Below are 12,061 nucleotides of genomic sequence, written 5' to 3'. Positions count from 1 at the left end.
GGGCGTTCGGCCCCTTTCGCTTTCGTTTCTCTCGCGGAGGCAGACCGGCTCGGCACGGCGCTGCTCGGCACAGCCATGCCGCGGTTCAGCGTGGCGGAGGCGAGGCGTTACGGGGATCAGTTCGTGCAGTTCTTACGGGATACGGACCGGGAGCAGGAAAGCCGGAGGGACGTGCTGCGGGACATCTACAGCCAGGAGTTCCGGGCCAGGTGAGAACTGCATCGCTGCGGAGCCGGGTGCCGGGCAGCGGTGGCCCTCGGGGCTCTCCTCTGTCACCCGCTGGGATGGGATGAGGGCTGAGCGCTTCCGAGGAGACGCCCGGACCCGTGGAACTCCATGCTCAGGGCCCTGCTCCTGGGGAATATAAAGCGGTGCTGCTGGGCAGCTTGACTCCTGCAGCACGGAGGGCACAGCGACTTCTTCAGACGTTGCTCTGTGCGCTCTGTGCCACCCACTTCACGGGGGCATTCCTGGCTGCAGAGACCCCCGGCAGGAGACTGGGTGCAGCCTTGGGCATCATTGTCCACCCGCTCCCCACCTCACCCTGCTGACACTGGTCACGCTGGCCCCTGTGCGGCGTCACCGCTGTTAATCATTGGCAAAGGCAGAGTTCATCCACCACGGGACGTGCCCCAGCACAGAAGGAGGTGGGCCCCATCTGCACAGGGTCAGCCTTTGGGTGCAGGGCACTGTGCACCTCTGTGCAGCCTCCACCCTACCACCCAAGTGCTGGCAGGGGCAGGATTGCAGAGCTGGCAGGGCACAGCTGGAGAGGCCGTGGCACAGCACAACAGTGCTGGAACAGCCTGCAGGGCTGTAAGGTCTGAGTGGAGCAAGAAAGCCCCCGTCCTTTTCCCTTCCCTAAAGTAGAGGGAATGGCTGGTGTAAGGGGCCCTGCTTTACCCCTGCCCAGCATTCTCCTCCACACCCAGATCATCTCTATATGTAGGACTGACACGAGAACGCCCAGTTTCTCCTCCATCCTGTATGCCCTGAGAGCATCCCAGCGGGCGCAGGTACACGGGCAGACCGTGCGCTTCAAGAAGGTAATGGAGGCCCTGAGCTGGGGCTCTGGTGGGGTTCCAGCTCCCAACAAGACCCCGACACACACTGAGGGGCTGTGCCCACACTGATGCTGGCTGCTCCCGGCAGGAGAGGAGGCGGGTTGTGGTGGCAGATCAGTACCGCAGGCCCAGGACAGACGTTGAGGTGTCTGCACCCACTGCAGGCCAGCAGCCCAGCTCCGGACCACCGGTGCCACAGAGCCGTGCCAAGAAGTGGTAATACTCCCAAATCCTGCACAGGAGCTCCTGGTACCCCCCACTACAGCTGGGGAGACCTCAGTGCCCCTTTCCTGCAGGGCCGAGTTCATCCGTGGGAAGCATGGGGTAGAGATCATCTCAGAGTACGACCAGGCAAATGGGCAGATCCGCTTCCCTGTGGCTCTCGGCGAGACGAAGACATTCACTGTGCAGGTGCAGAACCACGGCGCTGAAGCCGTGACGCTGCACCGCTGCCGTCCCCTCTACTGCGTGCGGGAGCTCTCCTTCCTGGATGAGCAAGGGGTGACACAAGGCCAGGCGCTGCTGCTGCACCCAGGTACTGCCTGGCCCCACTCCCTGCTGCCTCAGGGATGCAGGATGCAGACCCAGCTCTCCCCCCTCCCCTCTTGCAGGCGGTGCGTACCCCATCCAGGTACGCTGTCAGACCAGACAAAATGGGTTCTTCCGTGCCGTGGTGGTGTTTGAGTTCAGCAAGGAGCTGGATGGGCCCTTCAGCATCGGGCGCTCCATTGCTGCCGTTGCTCAGAGCCAGCTGGCCAGGGAGCTGGGACCCTCGGCGCCCTACAGGCCCTACCAAGCCAGTCTGCAGCGCCCCATCACTGTCATCACCGAGGACGGAGTGCCCCCTGCCAGGTACAGGGCCATCACCCACTGCTGTCCTATGTGGAGAGCCCTGGGCATGGCTCTGCTAAAGGGACTTGTGCTGGCTGTATGGCTGCTTCATCTTGGGGGGGTCAGTGGCAGCGGGCTTTGGGACACAACCCCTGCAGCATCGCTGTTCCCCCACCCAGCTCCCTGAAGAATGAGCTGGAGAAGGAGATCCCCCTGGGCACCTACCCGTACCCCAAGAGCCTCAAGGAGACCATCATGCTCGGGCCCAAGACCAACCCTGACTCCAGCTGGATGAAGATGAAGTGAGTGCTGATAGGGAGGGGAATGCCTCCTTGCACCATGCACACCCCATTGCTGCCCCATGTCCCAAGGACTGTGCTGGGCATGGTGACATCTAGCCTCACATCTCCAGGTCACTGCTGGAGGCTCCGTTGCAGCCTGAGAACTACAAGCAGAAGTTTCAGCTGCTGCTGCACCTGGAGGAGATCCAGCTGGAGGTGGACATCCGCCGCTACGACCTGCAGGAGGTGCCCATGGTGCAGAACGGCACGCTGCTGCTCCTCAACGTGAGTGAGGACTGCTGTGGGGCACAGTGGGGTGGGGGCAGCTCCGAGGAGCCGATGTGACACCTCACTGCAGGTGCCTGGTGTGGCTGAGAATCGCCCGTCGGTGCTGCGGGGCGACCACCTCTTTGCCAGCCTGAGCAGCGAGCGGGACAGCTCCCCACGCGTCCTGTACAAGGGCTACGTGCACGGCGTGGAGCTGGAGAAGGTCCAGCTTGGCTTCTCCCCCAAGTGAGTGAGCCCTTCCCCTGGGCTGGGGGCGGCTATGGGGCAGCATCCCCTCTCACCCCACTCCTTCCAGGCTCATGAAGAAGTTTGTGAACGATCTGAAGTTCGACGTGACCTTCACCTTCAGCCGCCTGCCGCTGCAGGTGCAGCATCGCGCCGCCGCCATGGCCATGCAGAGGGGCCTGGACAGCGTGCTCTTCCCCTCAGCCTCCTGTCAGCGCTCGCTCTTCAAGGGCACCTTCCAGCCCCGGTGAGTCGGGGTGAATAGCAGCTCTGTGCATCGGGTGGAATCGAGTGGGGGGTGCTCAGCTCATCCTCTGCATCTGCAGGTGGTTCGACCGCAAGCTGGAGGCGAACGAGGAGCAGTGCCAGGCTGTGAAGCACATCGTCACCGGGATGTCCCGACCTGCACCGTACCTCATCTTTGGACCTCCTGGAACAGGCAAAACTGTCACTCTGGTGGAGGCCATCAAGCAGGTGGGTAGTGGGGCTCAGGGCCAGCACAGGGCATCGCTGCCCAGCCCATGGGGCTCAGCCTTCCCTCCCCTCAGGTGTGGTCATGCTGCGAGGGTGCCCGGATCCTGGCCTGTGCCCCATCCAACAGTGCTGCTGACCTGCTGTGCCAGCGCCTCCTCACCAACATCCCGCCCCGTTACATCTACAGGATCATGGCCAGCTCTGCCAACTACAAGGAGGTGCCTGTAGACGTCAGGGTAGGTCTGTGCCCCCCTCCCCACCCCTGCAGAACAACCCTGAGGAGAAGGGCTCCCACCTAATGTTCTGCTCCAGCCCTGCTGCAATTGGGACGACAGTGAGAAGCGCTACGTGTATCCCAGCAAGGAGCTGCTGCAGCCCTACCGGATCCTCATCACCACACTGGTGACAGCAGGAAGGTCAGGGCATCCCCATGGCCCCTGGGGTTGCCTTGTGCCTGGCTGCAGGGACAGCCTCAATGGAATGCAATAAGAGGGGATGTAGGGAGCACATGAGGAGGGTGATGACGAGGGAAGGTTGTGCAGGCAGAGCTGCTCATGCCACCTCACTCCACCTCTCTTCAGGTTGGTGTCAGCCAACTTTCTCCCAGGATATTTCTCCCACGTCTTCATTGATGAGTGTGGCCAAGCAGTAGAGCCAGAGAGCGTTGTGGCAATCGCTGGTGAGTGGCCCCTGGCTGCCTCCCTGGGTCAGCATTGCTGCCCAGCACTCCCTGCTCCCTGCTGAGCTCCCTCTGCCCAGGGCTGCTGACCGCCATGGACCCGAACACCAACCCCAATGGGGGACAGCTGGTGCTGGCAGGGGATCCCCAGCAGCTGGGCCCTGTCCTGAGGTCACCACTGGCTGCACAGCATGGCTTGGGTGAGTGAGGGCAGGGCTGGGGGTGGCACAATGCCTGAATAACATCGCGGGAACCATGGGTCTGACTGCATGCAGGCACCTCACTGCTGGAGCGCCTGATGCTGCACAATGCACTGTATGCCAAGTCAGATGAGGGCTACAACCCGCAGTTCGTCACCAAGCTGCTCTGGAACTACAGGTAGGGACAGGGCTACGCAGCTCAGTGCAGGGCACCTGGTGTCATCCCACTCCTGATGGGTGCCATGGCCCTGGGGATGGGGCAGACCTGCAGCCCCGGGTGCCTGGTGCCCAAGGAGAGCATCAGGCCTCTCCTGCACACTGTCATGCCTCCTCCAGGTCCCACGAGGCCATCCTCAAGGTGCCCAACGAGCTCTTCTATGACAGTGAGCTGAAGGCGTATGAGGGCAGCGAGCTTGACGTGCGCAACTTCTACTGCACCTGGGAGGAGCTCCCCAGAAGAGTAGGGGGGCACCGGGGAGAGGGGTGGGAGGAGACCCTGCACTGCAGCTGAGCTGATCCCAATTCTTTGCCCCAGGGCTTCCCCATCATTTTCCATGGGGTGTGTGGGGAGGACGAGCGGGAGGCCAAGAGCCCCTCCTTCTTCAACACGGCCGAGATTGAGGTGGTGGTTCAGTACCTGCAGAAGCTGCTGCAGAGTCAGGGCCGGCGCGGCTGCCCCACCATCTCACCCAAGGAGATCGGCATCATCTCTCCCTACAGGAAGCAGGTGCAGGCTGAGGGAAGCAGGATGGGGGAGTTGGGGTGGCTCAGCCTCCCCAGCAGCTCCGCTGCAGCACATCCCTTGTCTTCCCCAGGTGGAGAAGATCCGCCTGGCCATCACCTCTAAGGACCCCATGCTGAAGGCACTGCCAAAGATTGAGCAGCTGAAGGTACCCAGGGCCCCACACATCACTGAGGGAGGTGATGGAGCCCCAGCCCCTCTCACCAGAACAACTCCCACACCCCAGGTGGGATCTGTGGAGGAGTTCCAGGGTCAGGAGCGCCGCGTCATCCTCATCTCCACCGTGCGCAGCTGCAGTGAATACCTGCAGCTGGACCAGACCTTCCGCCTTGGCTTCCTCAAGAACCCCAAGGTATGGCCCCCAGCCCTCTGGCAGAGCTGCTATGGGCACAGGTACCCCACAGCCAGGAGGTGAATACAAGGGAAACCCCAACTCTGCTCCTTTGCTCAGAGGCTCAACGTGGCACTCACCCGGGCAAAGGCGCTGCTGATCGTGGTGGGTAACCCAGCCGTGCTCAGCAAGGACCCACACTGGCACAGGTGAGCCTGCAGATTCCCCGGGCCCCCCCGCAGCCCCACACCCACTGCCCACACCCCACTGCGTCCCCAGGTTCCTCAGATACTGCCGGGATGAAGGAGCCTACAGAGGATACGACGAGGAGCCCCCCGAGGAGGACAGCCTTGCCAACCACCTCGACTCCCTGCACCTCGGCAATTAACGGCCAGGTAACGCACGGCTCAGCACGGGCAGGAGCTGCTCTCTCTGTGCTGCTCCCGAGCCCTCTGCTGTCCCCGCAGGAGCCCAGCACAGCCCCGCGGAGCTCCGGCATCCCCGACCCGGCCCCATCCCGCAGCCGCCTCCTGCTCTGCCCCCTGGAGCCGGGCTGTGAGCTGGATGGAACCCACCGGCTGTCCCGTAGAGGGCTGCAGCTGCGGCTGAGAGCCCAACCCAGACCGTGGGGCTGAGCCCCGGGACCACCACCGTCTTATATATTTTTTTTTAAATCTTAAGCAATTTTTTTGATACAACTGTGGAAAACCAATTGTGACTGCTGGCCCCAGCCCGCATGCTGAGCCACGTGCAGCACACCTACCTTTGTGCCCTTGGAATAAACGTTCAGAAAAAAACGCTTTGTGTTGAGTCCTGGGTGGGGGGTGAGGGTCTGCAGGGGCAGCCAAAGGGATGCCACACATGCAGCATTACAATTATTCAAATACCAGTTAGCATTTATTCTCCCAGTTACTCAGCTGAACATACTGGTGCTAAGAGTCTATGAGGAACCTGGACTCGAAGAAGGCACCGTCATTCTAACGCTGGATGTGGGGGCAAGGCACTGCCCCAGGGCAGTCCCAGGGTGCAGGGCACTGCTGGCACTCCTCAGAGCATGGCTCTGCAGGACAGGGCTGAGCACAGCCCTGGTGGGTCCATAAAAGGCCAAGAGGGCAGTTGTGGGGCCAGCACACTGCGGGGAACAGCCAGCAGCCCCCGCTTCTGCCAGCCCTGCTCAAGGCAGAGAGACCACACAGCCCATAGAGGGCGATGGGGAATGAAGGCATCGCCCCACAGCGTGGCACAGGGATGCCCCAGTGCCTGGGGACAGCTCTGGGGCAGAGGGTCGGGGACAGGCATGGAGCAGAGCCCTTCCTGCTCACAGCAGCGGGCAGCCCCGGCGCTTCTTGTTCTTGCGGACCTGCAGGCCTGCACGTGTGGCCATCTCAAAGACCTCCCGCACGCCCTCCTTGGTCTTGGCCGAGCACTCGAGGTAGCCAAAGGCGTTGATCCGGTTGGCCATGTCTCTCCCCTCCTCTGGCTTCACAGGCTCCTGGGCAGCATTAAAAAGGAGGGTTGGGAATACCGCCAAAAGCAAAAAGCACAGCAGCTGCTTGCAGGTCATCCCCCCATGCCCAGATCAAGGCTGCAAGAAGGAAGTCCCAGCAAAATAGCCCACAGTGAGGGGATCCCAGCAGTGGCACTCCACTGAGCGCACACCCAACCCCAGCATGTCCCCACCTGCTTCATCTTTGCCAGTTCCCGCCGTGTGTGCTCATCATTGCGCAGATCCTTCTTGTTCCCCACCAGGATGATGGGCACGTTGGGGCAGAAGTGCTTCACCTCTGGAGTCCACTTCTCGGGGATGTTCTCTGCGAGGAGCAGAGTGCAGCTGTTGAGCTATGGGGCATTGGGACACACAGCAGTGCTGCTGCTCCGTGCAGGGCAGGAGGAGGGCACGACGAGCTGCAGCCCTGCACTGTGCAGGGGAACATGGAAATGCCCCACAGAGCCCCAGGGCCACCCAGCTGGGCATAACAGCCTTTCCCACCACGCACCAGCTCCCAGCATCTTCCTGGAGTGTGCAAAAAGCTGAGAGTGGAGCAGGGAGCCATAACACCCCCAAAGTGGCACAGGGACTTCCCAGAACCGAGTATGCCAGCAGGGTCTCAGCCAGCAGGACCCCATGATGCACCCCCTGCTCCCTACCGAGGCTGTCTGGGCTGTCGATAGAAAAGCACATGAGGATGACATCCGTGTCCGGGTATGAGAGGGGCCGCAGCCGGTCGTAATCTTCCTGCCCAGCCGTGTCCCACAGCGCCAGCTCCACCTGTGGGCAGATCGACACTCAGCACCTCACAGACCCTACAGGCAGCTCGTGGGGCCAGGAGAAATACTTGGTCTTCCTCAGCTGCAGTGAGGAAGAGGAGAGGAGAGTCCTTTGCAAACTGAGGCATGGTTAGGGTAACCCAAAATCAGCGGTGCTGCAGGGCTCACTCTCGACTGCAGCATCCCATCACCACCTGCACAGTGCGGGGTCCTTACCTGCTTCCCATCCACCTCGATGTCGGCGATGTAGTTCTCAAACACGGTTGGCACATAGACCTCAGGGAACTGGTCCTTGCTAAAGACGATCAGCAGGCACGTCTTCCCGCAGGCACCATCCCCCACAATCACCAGCTTCTTCCTGATGGCTGCCATCACTGCAGGAACGAGAATGAGGGTGAGTGGGGCTGCAGGCTGCTCGCAGGGACCCTGTGCAATGCCACCGACTCCTCCACCTGACAGGCATCTGTCACCTGTAATGCTGCAGAGCACCCAGCCCTGCCCACCAGACCCTGCAGGGTTTCCTCTCTCTGCTATCACCACAGAACACACAGCAACCTCAGCCACACACCCTCCTTTGGGTTTTATGTTCAGATTATGCATTCTTTGGGCAGAAACTGCACCCTGGGTTGCACTCGTTAGCTCCTCTGTAATCAGCTCAGTGGCAGCAACACACCACACTTGTGAGCAACCCCAACCTGCGCCTGGCACCCGGTGCTGGGGCTGGCCCCATCCCAGCCCTGTCCCAAGGAGCCCGTGCCACTGCTGCAGCTGCACCAGGACTGCTGCCAGGCACTGCTCAGTGAGCACAGCCAGGGCCAAACGGGCTGCATTCTGCCCCTTGCACAACAGACACATTGCTGCAAGTCAAACCACACCTCGCATCCCACCACAGTCTGGGAATACTGGGAATGGCCCAGCACTGCCTACCCTGGGGTCCGAGGGAGGAAGGCAGCTGGGTGGGATCACACTGGGGTCCAACAGTTCTTTGGCATCTGCAGCTCCTTAGAAACCTCAATGCAGAGCCTGACCCATTTCGTCAGCCCCACAGATGATCCCATCGGTTCCCCATCCATGCAGAAACCCCAGGCAAGGCACGTGATGACAGCTTGTGCTTCAGTCCCCATGCAAGCACACTGCTCTGTGCAGAGGAGGCTGTAACTCACTGCAAACCACTGGTGGAGCCCCAGATCCGTGGGGCTGCATCCATCCTGACCCATGGAGGGGTCACCAGCACCCGAGCCCTACCCAAGGCTGCGGTGACTCACAGGGCAGAGGCCCTGTCCCCGCCCAAAATCTCAGCACAATTCATTCCATTACTCACCCAGCAGCCCAGAAATAGCCCATTGCTAACACACAGCCAGCCTCCAGTGAGCAGCACGGGAGGAGGCAGGGAGCAGTGCAGCCACGGCGCCCCTCGAGCTGCCCCCTCCCTGTGGGCACCTAGCATGGCACCAAGCAGCTGTTCTAAGGTCATCCCCACTAACACAGCAAGGTCTCTGGTACAGCTGCTTCAAGGCGAGCCTCTGCTGAGCTCCGTGCCTCAAAAACTGAAATTCCTGCCTAGCAGGAAATGGGGAATTCCTGGTAGGATATATCTTTCACCCAGTTTCTGTTTCTGAACCTCGGGAAACAGCACAGAAAGATGTCACCACTTTGAAGAAGGGATTGCAACAGAAACAGAAACCTTCCCACTGGCCTCTCATCCTGAGATCCCATTCCCAAACCCCACCAGACCCAGCCCTGACCCCACAGCACTGTGCAGCCATGCGGGGTGGGGGGAACAGATCTCCAAGGACAGCAGCCGTCTCCGTCTGTCCCTCACTGCTGTGTCTGCAGCCTCTGCTGAACCTCAGTGTTTAACAAACAAGCGTCCTGAGCACTTGGACTGTTTGGATTTACTTCTGTTTGGAAGGAGCTGGGCTAATCGCAACACAAACCAGGTTCAAGGTTAGAACATCACCATGCAGTTAGCTGGGTTTCACTCCCCCAGGTGCTCAGGCAGCACAACCTGTGACACAGAGGAGACCTAAGAAAGCCTGCAGCACCTGAAGAGCACGAAACCCCAGCGGGGAACAAAACCATCACTTCCCAACCAGTGCAGCCAAGGACAGCAGTCTCCACTTCTAAACATGGCTTTGTGTGTTCAAAAGGCTGCAGCCGCACCCCGACGCACGCCAGGCAGAGGCACATCAGGACAGGCTCTGGGGGAGGTGCAGCACGGGAAGCACAAGCCCAGGGTGGGCACGGAGCATCCCTGGAGTGCTTCAGGGCTGCAGCTGAGCCCAGAGTTATGGGGAAATGATTTGGGGACAGTGACAGAGGTACACTGCAGCCATCACGACTCCAGCAGAAAGTCCCACGGCATGGGATGACTTTCTGGCAAGGCTCAGTAATGGAGGGAGTCTCATACAGAAGCAGAACAAGATTCCAAAAACAGCTGGGAGGGAGGAGTGACACCACAGCACAGCACAGCAGCAATGAAGCTCGGGCTCTGGGGTCCTGTTTGCAAAAGTTTGGAGCTGCTCCTAAGGTCTGATCAGACACACTGTGTTACGCCAGGCTCCAGCACAGCAGCAGCGCAGGGCTGCCCTGCAGACAAGGGGCAGAGCAGGCAGTTTTCATTGCCAAATCCCACAAAAACATCCACAAGCAAAGCAAAGAAAGGGATCTGGAGCAGAAGAATGTTAAAACCCAAACTGGGCTTGAGCTCTGAGCACTTTGTGGGAAAACATGTGGGATTGCTGCCCAGCAAACCCAGCACTGCACAGCCTGCAGGGTCGGTGCTCTCTGGGCAGATACTATGAAACCAACACATGATACCAACCCTGACCTGAGCTTGGAGTCTTACTGTAACCCATTTAAATGTCTTCTGTTTCAGGATGACATCCAAGGAAGCAAAAACATCACATGTGCACAAAACCTTTTAAACTGAAACTCCCAGCTCTGGCTTTGGGACTACAGCCACAACCTCCCCCTTTTACGCATCACGGGGCTAAAGAAGAGAAGCCAACATTTTGTACACAGTCACCAAACCAGCAAGGCTCCTCAAGTGCTGTATTTCACTTGGACACACTGAAAACTCAGCCTGCTGCAGCCTCAGGAGCCCCGTGCTGCCCTCACCTCCTCCCCCAAAGGGCATCCACCACTTTCTTATCTTACATCCCACAGAAGCACCTTCCCCAACAGCAGCAGCACCAGTATCTCCTGAATGCCTCAGATGACACTCCCAGCCCAGGCAGGTGGCTGTGTTTGTGCAGTGCCTCACAGCTGATTGCTATTTGCAAACACATTTCAGATTTCCCATGTCCATCACATCCCCATCCTGGCACACACACCAAGTTACCAAGAAACCGGGTTAAGCACTCCCAATATCCACTGGTATATCCCAATATCCACCTATAAAACGTTTTCCAGGAAAAGCTGAAGCTGTCATTAGTCAATTTAAGGCACGTAAAATCGCACGCAGCTATAACCATGCTACCTGGAAGGAAGAGAGGAGCAAAGATTCACGGAACGGCACTGGGAAGGAGGAAAACGGAGCGCAGACGGCCTCGTGGTGCCGGGGGGGATCGGGCGGCCGCTGCCCGATTTGGTGCTGGAGCGCCGGAGTTGGTCATGGTTCTGGAATGCTTCTCTGCTCTGAGACATTGCACAATTGTTTCTACTCCGCCGCCTGCCCCTCTTGTATAAATGTTTACAAATGAGCTCAGTGCTAAGCAAAGCAAACTTTTGTCCTTTTTTTTTTTTCCCGAAAAAAATACAGCGCTACTGTGCCGGGGCGGCTCCATTCGGGATGGCTCCAAATCCCCCTTCGCTCCCAGGACCCGGCCCGGCCGGTACCGCACGCGGTACCGCACTCAACACCGCCCCAAGGCGCACCGCTATGCGCTCGGTCCCACCGCTAACCCCGCATCCCCGGCCCCGCCCGCCCCCACCAGCGATCCCCGCACCGCTGAGCTCCCCGCAGCGCCCGCATCCCGAGCACAGCCCGTACCTCCCTCCGGCACGGCACGGCACGGCACGGCACGGCACGGCACGGCTCCCTTTCCCGGTCCCGGTGCCGGCTCCAACCCCAACTCCGCAGCGCGGATCGGACGGCACCGCCCCGTTGTGGGGCCGCCCTCGGAAGGGCGGAGCTGTGCCGAACCGAGCCGGGCCGGGCCGTGCCCCGACGGGGGCTCCGCTGCCAGCCCCGCTCCTGCCCCGCCCTGGCAACAGAGCTCTGTCGGAACCCGGGCCGTGCCCTGTGAGTCGTTTCTATTTTAAGATTTCGGAGACAACTTCTCCTTAATTTATCCCTCCCCGGGCCAGCAGCTGGCTCCAAAGGAAACGTTTCTTTAGTAAAGAAGGGAGCCGCAGAGGAAGCTCTAAATGCAGCCTCTGCCCGCGCCGCCCCGCCTCGGTCCGCAGCAGCGGAGGCATCGGGCGGCTCAGCGCAGTGGGAGCAACGCAAGGGCGGAAGGACAGCGGCTCACATGGCGCCCAATCTGCCTCCACGAATTAATCAGCACTAATTAGCTTTTAAGTTAGTCGTCTTTGGAGGAGCTCCGCAAGAAAGGCGCTGAGGTGGGACTGCGAGTGGCACGACCTTTATTTAACCACGCCAGGGCAGCTCCTCTAAGCCCAGCATCATCATCCCCTGCTCCCTGCGGCACAGAGATGCACACAGGTGCAAATC

At 60.1% G+C, this 12,061-nt stretch overlaps 2 protein-coding genes across 3 annotated transcripts; one reads left to right on the top strand and one right to left on the bottom strand.

Moving 5' to 3' along the window:
* Window positions 1-3: 3 nt before the first annotated feature.
* On the top strand, window positions 4-5,902 carry MOV10 (Mov10 RNA helicase). The gene is made up of 22 exons (XM_031605700.2): window positions 4-209; window positions 950-1,046; window positions 1,153-1,280; window positions 1,361-1,599; window positions 1,676-1,916; window positions 2,075-2,197; window positions 2,308-2,461; window positions 2,535-2,689; window positions 2,760-2,936; window positions 3,016-3,163; window positions 3,238-3,399; window positions 3,476-3,579; window positions 3,745-3,842; window positions 3,923-4,042; window positions 4,118-4,220; window positions 4,379-4,502; window positions 4,578-4,769; window positions 4,858-4,932; window positions 5,011-5,136; window positions 5,236-5,324; window positions 5,395-5,510; window positions 5,583-5,902. The coding sequence occupies exons 1-21, from the start codon at window positions 76-78 to the stop codon at window positions 5,501-5,503; spliced, it is 2,898 nt and encodes a 965-aa protein (XP_031461560.2). The 5' UTR covers window positions 4-75; the 3' UTR covers window positions 5,504-5,510; window positions 5,583-5,902.
* An 88-nt stretch (window positions 5,903-5,990) lies between these two features.
* RHOC (ras homolog family member C) lies at window positions 5,991-11,531 on the bottom strand. 2 transcript variants are annotated; one of them, XM_031605704.2, is made up of 5 exons: window positions 11,378-11,531; window positions 7,600-7,757; window positions 7,264-7,384; window positions 6,796-6,926; window positions 5,991-6,607 (listed from the first exon to the last, which is right to left on the bottom strand). In XM_031605704.2, exons 2-5 carry the CDS (start codon window positions 7,753-7,755, stop codon window positions 6,434-6,436), a joined length of 582 nt encoding a protein of 193 aa, XP_031461564.1. In that variant the 5' UTR covers window positions 7,756-7,757; window positions 11,378-11,531; the 3' UTR covers window positions 5,991-6,433. The 2 variants fall into 2 exon arrangements, with proteins under 2 accessions (XP_031461564.1, XP_031461565.1); XM_031605705.2 differs by lacking the exon at window positions 11,378-11,531 and adding an exon at window positions 10,865-11,018.
* Window positions 11,532-12,061: the final 530 nt, after the last annotated feature.

This window comes from Phasianus colchicus, chromosome 25, assembly GCF_987193195.1.
Source record: "Phasianus colchicus chromosome 25, bPhaCol1.hap1.1, whole genome shotgun sequence".
Classification (NCBI taxonomy): Eukaryota; Metazoa; Chordata; class Aves; order Galliformes; family Phasianidae; genus Phasianus; species Phasianus colchicus.
The sequence above is the reverse complement of the archived record's forward strand: the minus strand, read 5'-3'. Positions and strand labels throughout refer to the sequence as shown.